The sequence below is a fragment of the Mytilus californianus genome, unplaced genomic scaffold (assembly GCF_021869535.1).
Source record: "Mytilus californianus isolate M0D057914Y unplaced genomic scaffold, xbMytCali1.0.p SCAF_4, whole genome shotgun sequence".
Lineage (NCBI taxonomy): Eukaryota > Metazoa > Mollusca > Bivalvia > Mytilida > Mytilidae > Mytilus > Mytilus californianus.
Window position 1 is genome coordinate 100,398,531 of NW_026262690.1, and position 18,539 is coordinate 100,417,069.

General features: G+C 33.3%; 1 protein-coding gene and 1 long non-coding RNA gene across 10 annotated transcripts in view; one reads left to right on the forward strand and one right to left on the reverse strand.

The window, feature by feature from the left end:
- LOC127698926 (TALPID3 protein-like) overlaps positions 1-18,539 on the reverse strand; it is a 480,691-nt gene that overhangs the window by 60,298 nt on the left and 401,854 nt on the right. For all 5 annotated transcript variants that reach the window (XM_052202653.1, XM_052202654.1, XM_052202655.1 and 2 more), the window contains 2 exons: positions 12,798-12,970; positions 2,913-3,085 (listed from right to left, as the gene is read on the reverse strand). In XM_052202653.1, the coding sequence (XP_052058613.1) occupies positions 2,913-3,085; positions 12,798-12,970 (346 nt within the window). The remainder of the gene's footprint in view (positions 1-2,912; positions 3,086-12,797; positions 12,971-18,539) is intronic.
- Positions 1-18,539, forward strand: part of LOC127699029 (uncharacterized) — a 218,998-nt gene that overhangs the window by 37,363 nt on the left and 163,096 nt on the right. The gene's annotated exons all lie outside the window — the stretch shown is intronic.

Here is an 18,539-nt window from a genome sequence, read left to right on the forward strand (position 1 = left end):
ACTTTTAACCTACTGGTAGCTACCACATTTTTAACGATAGCTGAGTTTCAGGGAAGAAGATTTTTGAAGGAAAATTTATGAGCACTCTTGTATTCTTATGCCCCCCCCCCCTTTCCAGCATAAAAGCTATCTCCTTTTGTCAAAATATAATAAAATGCTTCGCTGAGCGCAGCCTGATACGACCGCAGTGGTCGAACCCTGAACAGTTGGGGCAAATTTGGACACAATATTCAAGCTTGAGACTATCTGAATTTGGATTGTGATCAAATTTTTGACATAATATAGGTTTCTGACACAAAATAAATGTGGTCAAAGATCTTACAAATCTAATGCGCAATACTGTGCAATTGAAGATTTCTTCTTGAAACTTTTCAAAAAATTTTGAAATTTTGAAAATTTTGAAAAAAAATATGAACCCTTTTAAAAAATAAACTGCTTCGCTGAGCGCAGCTGGATACGCCCGCAGAGGTCCAACCCTGAACAGTTGGGGCAAAAATGGACACAATATTCAAGCTTGATACAGGTCTGAATTTGGATTGTATTAAATATTTGACATATTATAGGTTTCTGAATAAATGTAGTCAAAGAACTTGAAATTGGTTATATGAATTGAATTTATATTCAATTAAATATTTCTTGCTGTTGTGCAATACATTGTGCTGTTGCGCAATACTTAGTAAATCTGTTGTCAGACTATAAACAATTAAAGTTCAATTAATTCTCAATGTCATTTTAGAAATTTATGAAAATGTAAAGGGGGCTTACATCAATAGATATAAACAATTCAACAAAGTTTCATGAGAATTGCTGACAGCATTTTTGAGTTATTGTCCGAAAAATGTAAAATGTAAAATTTATAAAATTATATATGGATCTTACATCAATAGAAATAAACAATTCACCAAAGTTTCATAAGAACTGCTGAAAGCATTTTTGATTTTTTGTCTGAAAACTGGAAAATCCCCCTTTTTTTATGAATAAAACCCTGTAACTCGGAAACGTAAAATCTAAAATACATAAAAATCGAAAGGGAGCTCATGTCAATAGATATAAACAATTCACCACAATTTCTTGCAAGTTGGTGAAAGCATGCTTGAGTTATTGTCCGAAAACTGGAAAATCCCCCTTTTTTTAATGAATAAAACCCCATAACTCGAAAACGTAAAATCTAAAATTTATAAAAAACAAAAGGGAGCTCACGTCAATAGATATAAACAATTCACCAAAGTTTTATGCAAATTGGTTAAAGAGTTTTTGAGTTACTGTCCAACATGTTGACGATGGACAGAGGTATACCATAATACGTCCCGTAAACTGGCGTATAAAAATTGGAAACCCCCCCTTCCCCCCAAACGTTTTGAATCCCCCTTTTAGCATTAACCATCAAACTCAATTGCAGTCTTTCCTTTGTAGTATGGAACCTTGTAGTACAATTTTAGAGAGATCCATACACTTAATCACAAGTTACTGTCTGGAAACTAGAAAAATGCTTTTTTAAAATTCAAAAGCCTCCATCAGCAACATTAAATAGTAATATTTAAAAATAAAATTCCTTCACATACATAATAATGGCTATAATTAAATTACCTTTATTAAACAATTTTAAAATAGTAACGTCTAAAAATAAATTGACAGCTAATCACCTAAAGACAATACGTTTCTTTATAAATAATTTACAAGCAGTGTAAGGGAGGTAATTTGACAATATGTGTTTTACACTGCTTTAAAATTATGTTTTGTACTTAAGTAATTGTCCATTAACCTGGAAACCCTTGTTTTCCCCCTTTTTTGCCCCTAATTCCTAAACAGTTTGATCCATAACCCCCAAAGCAAATTCTTACCATCCCTTTGTGATATGGTAACTTGTGGAATAATTTCAGAGAGATCCATACACCATTTCACAAGTTATTGTCTGGAAACTAGAAAAATGCTTATTTGGGCCCCATTTTGGCCCCTAATTCCTGAACTGTTAGGACCATAACCCCCAAAATCAATCTCAACCTTCCTTTTGTGGTCATAAACCTTACTGTAAAATTTCATAGAAATCCATACACTTAAACAAAAGTTATTGTCCGGAAACCAATGTGTCTTCGGACGACGACGACGTGATAACAATATACGACCGCAAATTTTTTGTGGTCGTATAAAAAATAAGAAAACAAGAGTGCACATAAATTTTCCTTCAAAAATCTTCTTCGCTGAAACTGCTCGATGAATTGAAAAAAAAGTTCTGATTTTATCCAAGTTGATCACACAAAACTTAACTTTGATTACTGATCCATGCAATGAGGTCAAGGTAAAATCTGTCAGATAGACATGAAAACCTTTCAAGTATCTCATACTGTATACAAAATATAGTAATCTTTTTACTCATAAGTGAGAAATTCACATGAGAAAAAAACTAATTTGTTAAGCAGTGGCTGAACCATGAAAATGAGGTCAAGGACAATGGACATATGACAGACATAAATTTGTAACATAAGGCATCTGTATATAAGTAATGAAGCATACAGGTCTACTACCTTCAGAAATATAAGGCTTCACTCAAATAATTTACTTCATCAGCAAACTAGCAGCCAGGAAAATAAAAAAAAAAACCACTTTTAACATTTTTTTTTACCTATAATATTATCATTTGACCTTAAAGAAACTTCAATTTAAACAGTTCATCCATAAGATTTAAAAATGTATATTAGATTGCAGATATTATACATCATTATATTTCAAATTATTGGATTTAAGCTTTTCTAATGAAGGTAATCCAGAAAAAGAGCTTCAAATGCACCAAATTTATGAAGCATTATTTTCATTTATAAAAACCTGAATGTTGAGAGATTGACTACTTTATGAGACAGAATTTTGGATATTAATTCTCTATTAGCCAACTCTGATATGCAATACTAATATCTTACATTGGAATTGGATGATCAACAAATTCCATCTCAAAATCAGGATTTTCTTCTGGTATTGGTAAATAAGGATCACCCCATGGTTCAGGTAATACTGTTTCAACAGCTGATTCTTTCATTTCTGCTGCAGTCTCTGGCATTTGTGTGCATTCATCTGTAACTTCTGTCCCTTGAGCCTGGAAAAATATATTCAATTTGGGATTTTGTGAACATAACAGGAATATAAATTATAATGATTTCTCAACAAATATACATAGTCTATTCTTTAAGATTGCCACCTTCTGTTTAAAGGTAAATAAGTGAACCATTTAAGTTACTTCACTGAAGGTGGACAGATAAAGTGAATACAACAAATGAACAAAAGACAAAAGTCCTTCATTAATTGTTTTACATCATTTATACGTACAATTTTATGATTGTTTGTTCATTTACCCTGTATCTGCTCTTGTAAAAAAAAAAAAGACTAGATGTTCCCTAGAGTCTGCTAAGCTCACCTGGCATTTATGTAAATAATGATTCATTTTTAGTACAAAAAGATGTAATAACAAAAAAAACAGAACTCTAGGTAAATTTAATAAAATGCTCCGCTGGGGCGCAGCTTGATACGACCGCAGAGGTCGAACCCTGAACAGTTGGGGCAAGTATGGACACAACATTCAAGCTTGATACAGCACTGAATTTGGATTGTAATTAAATATTTGACACAGCATAGGTTTCTGACACAGAATGAAAGTGGTCTAAGAACTTAAAAATTTTTAATTTACCTATTCAAACCATATCATTATTGTTTGCTTTTATATATAAATCAGAAATAACCAATTTAAAATGGAAAATTTTAAAGGAAAAAAAGGAAAAAAAAATCCCCCCCCAAATTTTTGATCCCCCTTATGATTCATCACCCCCAAACTCAATCCCAGCCTTCCCTTTGAGGTAGGGTACCTTGCAGTACAATTTCAGAGAGATCCATACACTAAAACACAAGTTATTGTCTGGAAACTAGAAAAATGCTTGTTTTTTGGCCCCTTTTTGGCCCCAAGTTCCTAAACGTTTAGGGCAATTACCCCCAAACTCAAACCCAGCTTTCCCTTTGTGATATGGAACCTTGCAGTACAATTTCATAAAGATCTATACACTTACACACAAGTAATTGTCCTGAAACTAGAAAAATGCTTGTTTTTTTGCCCTTTTATGGCCCCTAATTACTAAAATTTTGAGGGAATTACCCCCAAAATCAATCCCAGCTTTCCCTTTGTGATATGAAACCTTGCAGTACAATTTCAGAGGGATCCATACACTTGAACACAAGTTATTGTCTGGAAACTAGAAAAATGCTTATTTTTGGCCCCTTTTTGGACCCTTATTCCTAAACTTTTTGGGCAATTACCCCCAAACTCAATTCCATCTTTCCCTTTGTGATATGGAATCTTGTAGTACAATTTCATAAAGATCCATACACTTACACACAAGATATTGTCATGTAACTAGAAAAATGCTTGTTTTTTGCCCCTTTTTGGCCCCTAATTCCTAAAATTTGGAGGCAATTACCCCCAAAATCCATCCCAGCATTCCCTTTGTGATTTGGAACCTTGTGGTACAATGTCAGAGAGATCCATACACTTACACACAAGTTATGTCTGGAAGTTACAAAAATGCTTATTTTTGGCCCCTTTTTGGCCCCTAATTCCTTAACTGTTGGTACCATAACCCCCAAAATCAATCCCCACCTTCATTTTGTGGTATTGAACCTTATGGTAAATTTCATTGAGATCCATTCACTTAAACTAAAGTTAGAGTGCGAAAACTAATGTGTCTTCGGACGACGACGACGCCAACGTCATACCAATATACGACCACAAAAATTTTTTTGCGGTCGTATAAAAAGGAGAAGTCCATGAAAGCTGAAAAAAAACCAAACAAGTACAAGTGATGAAAAAAAAATGTTCTCTAGTTACCTGAATACCAATAATGAAAAATACAAAGTTGTCAAGAGATGCATTTGTGAAGATTCTTTTATTGTTTTTAATCTCTATGAAAACTAGAGGAATACTACTGAGCCATCAAAGAGGGCCCTGCTGCATGTAAATAGATAATTGTGATGTAATTTTAGTAGTATTTAGGGTTAATCTATATCAACATTACTCTAGTAAAAATGGTCAAATAAAATGTCAGTACCATATAGTCAACTACAAAAGATGGCAAACTATCCTACCAAGTTCTATTGTTTTCTGTCAAATGTTCTCAGAGGAGTTGCATTCACAAGGGTCTTGTGAGAGGATAGTCCAAAAGAGGTGAAAGTCCAATAACTAATAAACTGTTGACACAAAGATATGCCTTGCATGTCAGCTGAAAATCCAGAAAAAGACAAATCTGATAGACAGCAACATTGCTAAAATAATTCCAAGCTGCTGGGGCATGACCTAGGGGCAGGGCCTCGAAATAGTCGTCAAGCTGATATATACTGATAGTAAATTAATAAATGCAACTTTATAGAAAATATCATTGATCTCTCACAAGTTGTTCCGATCAAACTGATTTAAGCAGAAAACTTAACACTGAAAATTGCTAATTAATTCAAAGTCACTTTACCATGACCTAGGGGGCAGGGCCTTGAAATAGTCATCAAACTGATATGTACTCATTGTAAGTCAGCATTTAGATTACTTCCGGTAAGTCTGGTTCAAATAATATAGACCACTATTTAGATGATTTTTTATTTGGTGGCAAATCAGATTCTGATGAATGTGAACAACTGATGTTTCAGTATGATGAAATTTGCAAAGATATTGGAGACCCAATTGCAAATGAAAAAACTGAAAATCCAACTACACTGATTGAATATCTGGGTCTTACAATTGATACTATTAATGTGCTTGTTAAAATTCCACATAAAAAGGTTCAAGAACTTTTAGACAGAATTATTAAATTTTTGGCTGTGAAAAAAGTAATGTTAAAAGAATTGCACTCAATTTGTGGTTCATTAGCCTTCTGCACAAAGGCTCTACCTGCAGGAAGAGCCTTTAGTTGTCGTTTGTATTCGACCATGGGCAAAGTTTCAAAACTGTTTCACTTTATTAGGGTGACATCAGGTATGAAAAATGATTTGTTGATGTGGAAATTATTTTTGGAACAGTTTAGTAGGATTTCGTATAAATGTGTTTGTAATTGGATACAATCCCCACTTGACAAAATTAAGTCTATTTTTAGTAACAGTGACTTTGACCTTTGACCTGTTGGCACAAAATGAACAAGCTTCTTTCACTTCTCTCTATCTCACATCTGGGAACAGTATATCTAACGGGAAATGAATCTGATACGCTTTTCAGTATAAAATTGATAAAATCTCGGACTCCCCGAGACTTCCCGAGATTTACGGATTTTGGTAGCGTCTGACTGAAAAACTATCAGAACTGCTCAACAAATAAACCACATAACTCTAATTGTAAATAAATACAAGTTTTATCATTTAGAAGATATATTTTGTCATATAAAATTACCAAAATAAGTTTGATTTATTTGATGTGAAGTGTTTTATAATAGTTTGGGAATTTGTAAATCATCGCCGCCATTTTTTTATTACCTTGTTTGAATTCTGTGATGAAATACTTGCGATTTTAACAAATTTGAAGGGACAGAATACAAGTTCGATACACTAGCATCACTATAAAACTAGTTTGAATGACATTTTATTGATAATATCAGAAATTATTAGGATAATAGCGAGTCCGTTTTTAACACATGTCCTTTTCTGTATCGTATCTTTATTAACTATGGCACGACGATAAAATCGACTACAATCAGGTAGTGTCAAGTCCCGTCAATATATATGTTCCTGCTCACATCTGAACAAGTTTCATTTTAATCATGCAAGATAACCATCCAGAAATATTTTTTTCTATTTTTAGTAACAGTGACCTTGACTTTCACCTATTGATCCCAAACCTAATAAACTTCTTTCTGTTCCCTATATCTTTCATCTGTAGAACTTTCTTTCCAATTTAGCAAGGGAAACTCAAATTACCATCAAGAAACTTTTTTCAAAACCTTATTTGTACTTTAGTAACAGTGACCCTGACCTTGATTTTTTTCACCCAAATATCTGACGGCTTCTTCCTCTTCGATCAAGTTTCATTAAAATCAAGCAAGGGATACTGAAATAACTATCCTGAAACCATCTGTTTTACAAACATAGAAGGACAGACAAAGCGATTATTGTATGCTCCCAAATTGTTTTTGGGGGAGCATAACAAATTGAATGTAAAATAAATCTGTGAAATATATCACCACTCTGTTTCTCAAATCTTCTGGTTAAGTGGACATAGTTATCATCCTTTGATTTTTGTTGTCTACGAATATAGTCCCTAGTGTGAACAGTGCACTTGAAAAAAAATTTCCTAGACTTTCCAAATTCATTTCTTAATATTCTATGCATAAAATAGTAAGTAGGGGGATGAAATTACATGTAAAAAAAAATTTGGGTCATGAATTTTTGGGTAAAGTAGTGACTTGGTACAGTTGAAAAAGGTAAAAAAAAAAAAGGATGTCTGAAGTTGTCAAACTGAATTATATAGACCTCCTTAAGGCAAAGTATATGTTATTGCACCCCTCTAGCTGAATTCGGGATAAAAAACCTGCGTCGTTAGTTAGGCAAGTAATCTCCCTTACTCTAAGCAGAAAATGTGCAAACGAACGAGAAATGACTAAGTGCGGTCTTATCACGAATAAAAAATTCACCTGTGATGTGAAACTTCAAAGAAATTATCAGAATGACTCCAATCAGAAATCTGAGTATCCTATTGTTAGTTAGCCTGACTCTATTACCAATGTTTTTGTTTTAGACATGCAGGAGAGGGTACACAATACGACTCGTGTTTATATCAACAGAAAGTCAAAATGTCTGATTAAAAAATTATAACCAAATAAACAAATAAACAAATAAACCTGTGACAATTCTGCTTCTATTCGTACAAAATTGATTAAAATATGATTAAAATCAAACCAGAATTGACCCCACAATATTTTTTGAAAAACCATAGTTTTGAAAGAAATATACACAGTAGCATAAAAATTGTAGGTTATGAATAATTATATGCTATGTGAATAAGAGTGTTGATCTAGAAAGATGTTGGCATGTTCGTTTTTTATGCAATTGAAAATTTTAGGACATGATTTACATTTATATAAAAAAGTAAGAAGATACCATGGGGTTAATCGACTACCTGTGTAACAAATAAGTCAAAGAACAAAGACCACAACAAAAAACCCCATCAGATTCAGTCCACAAAACATTACACAGAAACTTAAAATTGAGCACTCTAACATTTATCTCAGAATAAATAAAAACTATGTAATTCAACTCTCAGTTTTCAACTGTATACACAGGTGCAGAAAATAAACAGGTGTCTTCTATTCCGTCCGCAATTTTGGGGGAAAGTAAAATCTTAAATTAGAACCATGGTTGAAACTGAAAGTACACATGTATGATAAAATTAGAACATGTTATTTCTTCTTTATCAAATTCCAATTTTGAAGGGATAGGGAAATTTTTTTTTTTTTTATTGTGTTTTTGTGTATCATTCAGAAGGAGGGACTGCAATTTTAAAGGAGAAGATTATGACTAAATAGAGTTTCAAGAAGGTAAAAAGAGGTGGTGGTGGTGGTGGTGGTGGGTGGGTGGATGGGGGTGGGGTTAGGGCGCAAGAAAATAATGTGACACTTGTTACTGCAATTTAAGTCTTTCAGGGTAAATGAAAAGTAGATCATTTAATATTTTTGGTAAAATGAGATGTGAAATGAGTTAACTAAAGAGTGATTTTTTTTTCAATTTAAGAACCAATTGTATTTAATTATCCTAAATTCTGCAGAAATACTACAAAATTCTACTACAAGGTTTGTTTAATGACCTTGATTATCCATGATGATCTCGCACGGTCAGCTCTATTCTATCATCTAGTTCAAAATTTTACAACAAGCATTCAGGAGCCTGTGGTTCAGTGGCTGTCATTGGTCCATGTCTGTCATATTTGTTTTTCGTAAAATGTTAGGCTGTTGGTTTTCTGGTTGGAATTTTTCCACATTTTTTCATGTCGGGACCTTTTATAGCCATCTATATGGTATGGGTTTTTGTCGTTGTTGAAGGCTGTATGGTTGTCAATAATAATTGCTTACATCCACTTTATTTGAACTGTGGTGGATAGTTGTCTCATTGGCAATCATACCACACCCCCTTATTTTTATATTATATAAAAAGCAATTCATTTGCATTGTATACAGGCACAATACGTGTGGTACTACACTAGATAAACTCGTATATCATTATATTATGAACAGTCATCTTGCTTTACACTAGGTACATCATTATCAAATTACACTAGGTACATTTTTTAGCATCATACTGGATACATTCTCATAAAATTGCCTTTGGTACATTCTTATAGCATAACACCAGTACATTTATAGCATTACACTATACACAATGCTAAAGCATTACAATATATACACAATGATATGGAATAAAACTAGAAATGATCCATTAATAAATGCACTAGGTACGTCCATCTTAAAGTGTTATTTCGTCTTGAATATGCATAAAATATGAGCTATGGGAAGTTAGATCAAAAACTCTGATCTGTTCTATTTTGTTAAAATGTATATGCAGGTTCTTCTTTTGACCTTATTAATACAACTCAAGATAATATGCAGATGCAGTTTTCTTATTTTTTGGAAGCCATGCATGTGGATATTTAAAAAATAATGGTACAAGAAGTATTTTCCTTTGTTACTGAAACTGAGCATTCAGCCATCAAACATTATATCACCTTTTGTCGTTTAGTTAAAGAAAAGGGTAAGCGATTGAGACAGGAAATTTTGTTGAGTTGTGTCACGTACATGTGTGTGAACCAGTCAAATAAATTTGATTTTGATGTAGACTTTATTGCTAGCAATACCTCAAATTTATAGCACTGGAAATGGTGAGGATGAAAATATGCAGATAATGGGGTTTACTTTTTAAAATACAAATATGCAGAAATAAGATTAAATAAATGGGGAATGTGTCCATGGGACACAGATGATGCCCCCGCTTGCATATAAGGTTATAAAGGGATGTTACTCAAGAACTGTAAAAGAGACGTAACCCAGCTTTGTACTTGATCTGAGTTTTGTGGTAATAAGCATTGTGCATAAGTTTCATAACATTTGGTTGAGGCAAACTAAAGTTAACAGAAACAAATATTTCAGGAAGTTTTCCATTTGTAAAGGGGCATAACTCTAGAACGGTAAAAGTGACGCCACCAAAATTCAAACTTGATCTGTGTTTTGTGGTAATAAGCATTGTGAATGATTCATAACATTTGGTTGAGGCAAACTAAAGTTAGAGAACGGAAACAAAAAATTCAGCAATTTTTCCATTTGTAAAGGGGCATAACTCTAGAACGGTAAAAGTGACGCCACCAAAATTCAAACTTGATCTGTGTTTTGTGGTAATAAGCATTGTGAATGATTCATAACATTTGGTTGAGGCAAACTAAAGTTAGAGAACGGAAACAAAAAATTCAGCAATTTTTCCATTTGTAAAGGGGCATAACTCTAGAATGGTAAAAGTGAAGCCACCAAAATTGAAACTTAATCTGTGTTTTGTGGTAATAAGCAATCTGTATAAGTTTCATAACATTTGGTTGAGACAAACTAAAGTTAGAGAAAGGAAACGAAAAATTCAGCAATATTTCCTTTTGTAAAGGGGCATAACTCTAGAACAATAAAAGTGACGCTAACAAAATTCAAACTTGACCTGTGTTTTGTGGTAATAAGCATTGTGTATAAGTTTCATAACATTTGGTTGAGGCAAACTAAAGTTAGAGAACGGGAACAAAAAAATTCAGAAATTTTTCCATTTGTAAAGGGGCATAACTCTAGAACGGTAAAAGTGACGCCACCAAATTTCAAACTTGATCTGTGTTTTGTGGTAATAAGCATTGTGTATAAGTTTCATAACATTTGGTTGAGGCAAACTAAAGTTAGAGAACTGGAACAAAAAAATTCAGAAATTTTTCCATTTGTAAAGGGGCATAACTCTAGAACGGTAAAAGTGACGCCACCAAATTTCAAAATTGATCTGTATTTCATGGTAATAAGCATTGTGTATAAGTTTCATAACATTTGGTTGAGGCAAACTAAAGTTAGAAAACGGAAATGAAAAATTCAGAAATTTTTCCATTTGTAAAGGGGCATAACTCTAGAACAGTAAAAGTGACGCCACCAAATTTCAAACTTGATCTGTGTTTTGTAGTAATAAGCATTGTGTATAAGTTTCATAACATTTGGTTGAGGCAAACTAAAGTTAGAAAATGGAAATGAAAAATTCAGCAATTTTTCCATTTGTAAAGGGGCATAACTCTAGAACGGTAAAAGTGACGCCACCAAATTTCAAACTTGATCTGTGTTTTGTAGTAATAAGCATTGTGTATAAGTTTCATAACATTTTGTTGAGGCAAACTAAAGTTAGAAAACGGAAATGAAAAATTCAGCAATTTTTCCATTTGTAAAGAGGCATAACTCTAGAACGGTAAAACTGACACCAACAAAATTCAAACTTGATCTGTGTTTTGTGGTAATAAGCATTGTGTATAAGTTTCATAACATTTGGTTGAGACAAACTAAAGTTAGAGAACGGAAACCAACTTTGGGATGTACGGACGAATGGACACACGGACGTACGGACGTACATACAGAGGGACAAGGGTAAAACTTAATGCCCCCTCCACTACGATGGGGGCATAAAAAGGTCGATCATCCACCATTATAGAACTTGTCTGATATATTGCTGATATTAACCTATAGTATAAGTTTTATAAAAATCTGGCAAGAATTGTACCTGTGAGAGTGCTAACAAGACGGGACGGATGGACAGAATTTCCATGTCCCCTGTAACGCGTTACGCAGGGGACAAAAAGTCTGTATAACTGTTCGTTGCGGATTGACAGAATGAAGGAATGACAGATAATGGTTAAACTATATGGCCCTGACCACTATGTGGTGGGGCCATAAAAATACTCACACTTTACAAAGTATCACTGACAAATAAGAAGTAATTCTGTTCAATAGTTCGTGAGAAAAGTTTGATTGATTGATTGATTGATTGGTATTTAACGCCACTTTCAACTCTATTGTGCTACATGTATTTCGTGGTGGTCAGTTTTTAATGGTGGAGGAAGCCGGATTGTCGGAGAGAACCACAGACCTTCGGTAGGAATAGAGAAAAGTTTGAAGAAAATATTGTTTTCTTTCAACATGTTAAAAAATTCAAAGTATCAGCAAACAGGAAGTAAATATCTAACAGATCCAAAAAAGCGCTAACATTTTACAACTCATCAAACTGTTGACAAAATATTAAGTCATCTTCTTCAGCTGTACTGGAGAAATTTGCAACTGATGAAGAATTTTAAGTTCATTCAACATATTGAAGTATTTAAAGTATAGGAAAACAGGAAGTAGGTGTCTGACAGATCTGAAAAGTAGTCACACATTACAACTCATCGCTGTCAAGCTGCTCACAAGATGATTTGTTCTGCTCATGCAGTGATTCCCTGTACCAAGTCAGGAATATGACAGTTGTTTACCATTCGTTTGATGTGTTTGAGCTTTTGATTTTGCCATTTGATAAGGGAATTTCCGTTTTGAATTTTCCTTGAGTTCGGTATTTTTGTTATTTCACTTTTTTCTGAAATTTTTTTTTTTTTTTTGATGAAAGGAATTACAAGGGGATAGCAATATAGCCACCAATTTTTGAGTTGGGGTATACATTTTCTGTTTAACAGCACAAGTGTTGGAGGACAATTTTTTGGCAGAACTCTACATTACAGGACCTCAATACTGTAAAATTTGTATCACTACCTGTACTGATGGTATTACAAATTCCTTTCTTTCCTTGCTTGGAGTTGATGGTAGGGGACTCATTGATCTCTGTTCTTTGAATATATCCTCCTCTGGAACTGGAGTTGTAACTGGGGTGTCTACTGTATGGATCTCTTGTGTCATCACTTTTTCTTCTGGTCTTGATAATTTCCCTTAAAAGTCAATAAATAAATAAATAAATATGGTTATTCATATCAACCATGCAGGCAGCACTTTCATCATAAAAGCAATATACATTCTGGCACTTTTTTTTTTATCAATGATCCATGAAAATGAGGTCAAGGACAGATGAACTATGCAAGACAGATATGTACACCTTGCAAGCATTCCATACACTAAATATAGTGGTCATATTGCTTATAGTAACTTGAAAACAGACCAAAACACAAAAACTTGAAATACTTGAAGAACCATGAAAATGAGGTGAAGGTCATATAGACTCTGCCATATTACAATCATTCCATACACCATATACCATATTTTGCCTATAGTACGCAGTTGTGTATAATACGCCCCTTTTCAACACTTCAAAATCGTGAACAAAAAGTTTATCTAAAAAATTTTTTTTTCAAAGAATCAAAATAAACATTGAAAAAAAAAACCATTTATTATTATTTTCATAAGTACTTAGTATAATAGTTTTAGAATTGTTTGTTAATATGTTATTAATATAGTGTTTATACAATTGTGTCTTAGTATATAAGTATGTTAAAAAAATTAGAATAGTTATTAGAAGCATATTATTATTTATAAGCATTGTTTATTGATGACACATCATAGTTTGCATGTGTGTAGCACATGTTTGGTACTGACATGCCTCTGGCTTGGTTATAAGGCAAAGGAGTGATACATACCCTTCTCAAATTTCCCCAGGATGCTAGGTAGTTGTTCATTTTGAGTTTTGATGCTGACAGGGAAAGTCATACATTAGTTATCATAAAGTTACAAAATCACTTAATTAAAACATTGGGTAGATGAAGTTCTGATAGTTATTGTCGCTATGTTAGAACAGATAAATCTTCTATTAAGAACGCACAGCAACAAATTTGTAAGAGTTAAATTTTTTTACAGTTATTATGTATATTATGTATGTATATATATATATAAATCTATGTAGAACTAAGATTACATGTTAACTCTTACATATTTTATTTTCATGAATTAGTCAGTTGTGTGTTATATCATTAAACTATGTACAGCTTAAATTGTGTTTAATAGAATTCCACAGTGTGTAGTTGAAGGTTGCATTCCTTAAAACCCAATTTTTCCCATTTATTACCTTGGGGATCACTCAGCTGTTTCACACCTGACTTTTTGGACCCTTTCGAAATTGACCACTGGTCTAATTTCTCATTTCCCCCAAGTCATTTAATGTAATACATCTACATTTATTTCTCTCTCCACCGTCAATCTAACCCCCTTTTATCGTAGCCACCTGCTATGAGATGGAGCAGCGTTTCATCCCTTATAGGAACTCATCTGGTTCCGGTTGGTTGACGGAGTGTCCATGTCCATGGGGCTTGGTCCATCTATACCAAGTGTCGTCGATAGGGCCTGGAGCTAAATTTCCCTTTGCTGAGTACTTGACTCCCAAGGGCCAAATTATTTATATATTTTATTAATAAAAAATAGAAATCAAATAATCTTGATGTCAGCAGCAAACTCATTGATATACTATTTGGTTATACTGGATTGTCTGTTTCAATCTTATAGCAATGTCCAAGTCTGAAGGTCACGTTTATTGTCAAGGTTGTCAACACTGCAGGAGTATGTTAAGAAATAAGTTACAAATACAGGGTATAAAAGAATACCAGAGAACACCTAAACAAGAGAGCTACAAATACAGGATAGAAAGAATACCAGAGAACACCTAAACAAGAGAGCTACAAATACAGGGTATAAAAGAATAACAGAGAACACCTAAACAAGAGAGCTACAAATACAGGGTATTAAAAAATACCAGAGAACACCTAAACAAGAGAGCTACAAATACAGGGTATAAAAGAATCACCAAGAACACCTTTTAAAAAGAGGAGTTCTAACAAAGTCACAGTTTACTTAATCAAGAGGAACACCTAAACAAGAATCAACTAGCTAAACAAGGTACATGAATCATTATCGATAAACCACAGAAAATAGAATACAGACTTAACAATGAACAAAGTCATTACTTGCTGCATCCGTCGTATCGTCAATGTCATAGTTGCTACTGTTTCTGTCATATACCTAAGTCCCTGGAGTCATAGAATAAATTAAAAGTTTTGTGTATGATATCATAATATCCATAATGGCAAGAATATGGGTTCCACCCAAATAGTACATTTCCATTTCTATTCATAGTATCTGTATCAGTATAGATAAATGTGGTATGGTACATGAGACTAGTTATTGTTTATAAGGAGACATCTACTGTTCAATGTGGTATGGTATATGAGACTTGTTAGTGTTTATATGGAAGACATCTACTGTTCTGACAGTAAAAGGTATAAAGGGAAATTGAAAAAATTAAATTAGAGTTTATACATATTTCATATAAATTCCTATGGTCTGTACTTTCCCTGACTTTTATCTTTATTTACTGTTAAGTGTCAGCTTGTCAGCTTGTTTTAATTAGAGAACTTAGGATAAGAGTTAGATCATAGATAGGAAACATCATGATGACAGCATGGGTGTAATCAGAGAAACATCTGTATATAACTTCTATAAGATGGTCAGTTGTTGTTTGAGCATTGCACTATTAGCAGTCATATGTAATACTCTTTTTCAGGCCATGAACGGTTGTAATATATATATATATATAAAAAAAAGGGAAAATACGTCAATTTGTTAATATATATACCAAGACAGGAAAGCGTGTCTATTTTTTTATATACGGATATTTTTCCTGCACATTTTTATAAATAATCTATGTTTTAAATTTTAATTTTCGGTTGAGTCGTACTTTTTGCATATGCAGAATATTTCTAGATCTAAATATGTCAACAGAAAACATCCGATGTGTATTTTTAAATATCATAGGATACTGGCCAAACCTTCACTTCTCGTAGTTAGGCTATATATATATATACTGTTGAGAATTGAGCCATGATCTCGGGTTTAATTTGTAAAATCTTGGTCGGTTTTTAACACTTCGGGTGTTTCCGTTCTTACTCGGATGTGTAATTAGGACAAAGTCTCCCTCTGCGACGAATCGATCTCAACTAATTAACACCCACTTGATGGTAACATTTTATGTGTAATTAGTGTCTTTCGTCCTCTCTCCTTCTCATATAACCTCCTTGTTCCAACAATTATGTAAAGCTGTCAATATATCAATCCAAGAAAACTCAAGTTATGGTACAAAATATGAAAAATTTAACCCAATCTGACAATTAAAGTACAGTAACCTTTGGAATGACAAACCAGAAAATAAAAAATAAATCGGGAATGTGTCCATGGGACACAGATGATGCCCCTGCTTGCATATAATGTTATAAAGGGACATAACTCAAGAACGGTAAAAGTGATGCTACATAAATTCGAACTTAATCTGAGTTTTGTGGTAATAAGCATTGTGTATAAGTTTCATAACATTTGTTTGAGGCAAACTAAAGTTAGAGAACGGAAACGAAAAAATTCAGCAATTTTTCCATTTGTAAAGGGGCATAACTCTAGAAGGGTAAAAGTGACGCCATCAAAATTCTTGATCTGTCTTTTATGGTAATAAGCATTATGCATAAGATTCATAACATTTGGTTGAGGCAAACTTAAGTTAGAGAACGGAAATGAAAAATTCAGCAATTTTTTTCTTTGGGAAGGGGCATAACTCTAGAACGGTAAAAGTGACGCCATCAAAATTCAAGCTAGATCTGTGTTTTGAGGTAATAATCATTGTTTATGATTCAAAACATTTGGTTGAGGCAAATTTAAGTTAGAAAACAGAAACGAAAATTCAGCAATTTTTCCATTTATAAAGGGGCATAACTCTAGAAAGGTGAAAGTGACGCCACCCAAATTCAAACTTGATCTGTGTTTTGTGGTAATAAGCATTGTGTATAAGTTTCATAACATTTGGTTGAGGCAAACTGAAGTTAGAGAACGGAAACCAATTTTAGGACGTACGGACGTACAGACAGACAAGGGAAAAACTTAATGCCCCCTCCACTACGGCGGGGGCATAAACATTAAAACGGAAGCTTCTTTTTATTTATACCAACAACGATGTAAAGTTTTGCAAAAATCAATCCAAGTATACTTGGGTTCAGTGTGAATTTGTAAATAAATGGAGAATGTGTCCATGGGACACAGATGATGCCCCTGCTTGCACATAACATTATAAAGGGACATAACTCAAGAACGGTAAAAGTGATGCCACCCAAATTCGAATTTTTCTGAGTTTTGTGATAAAAAACATTGTGTATAAGTTTCATAACATTTGGTTGTGGCAAACTTAGTAAGATAATGGAAACAAAAAATTCAGCAATTATTCCATTTGTAAAAGAGCAGTTAAAGTGACACTACCCAAATTCAAACTCGATCTGTTTTTTGTGGTAATAAGCATTGGGTATAAGTTTCATAACATTTGGTTGAGGCAAACTTAAGTTAGAGAATGGAAACCAATTTAGGGAATTACAGGCAGACAACGGTAACACTTAATGCCCCCTCCACTGCGGCGGGTTTGTTAAAGTCCTGCAACTCTGGAATGACAAATTAGAAAATCAAACTAGCAGCTCTAAAGAGCCTGTGTCCCTCACCTAGGTCAACCACCAAAATTTGAAATGCAGAAATTGGGTTCTTGCAATGTCATGTTGTTGTCACATTTTTCTACATTAACTGCCTTATTTCATTCTTTTTCAACATAGCAAATGAAAATTATATGACACCATGCTGGATTCAGAGATAAATCGCAACAAATGCCCAAAATTGCATCCCCCTTTGTAACCTCAACGTTAGTGCAAACATATATAGCTTATTTTAAGCTACCTTAAAATAATTATACTGTTTTCAGAAATAAAAAAAATATGTATCATAAATACCTCTATCTTTTAATTCTGTTGTTAAGGAGAATTGTGAGTGATTCTGAAAATTTGACGTTACAACCCTTAGATTTACAAAGATTCTATATACACTTGCACTTTCTGGCAGACCTAGTTGCTTTATGATTATAATAAACTACAAACTGTTCTGTTCTATAATTAGTATTGATATTTTTTTTTAAAGAGAATAAGAAGCAACACTAGAAGTAAATGTGTTAATACATTTATCCGTACTTACAAATAAACAATGATCATTCAAACAAGATTTATAAACAAGTATCTCAATTGTTTGAAAGGGGTTTCCCTTGAAAGTCTGATTTTGTAATGTACTCTTTACGACCTTTCATTTGATATGCGACAAGCATACCTTCTTAAACTTTTCACTTTTCGCAATTAATGACCCTATCCACCTAAATTTTTGAGATTGAAAGTATGATATTTGTAATGTAGACTTGATGACCTTTCATTGATATGTGACAACACCAGCATCTAGTAAGTTTGATTTTCTGCACATAATAAACCCATCCAACTCATTTTAGGGGGACAGGAATTTGATATTTGAAATGTATCATTACAACCTTTTAAGACAAATTATTTTTTGCACTCAATAACCCCACCCAACCCATTTTTGGGGGAGAGCAATTTGATAATTGAAATGTCCACTGTATGGACTTCCATTTGATATGGGACAACCTTACCATCTTAG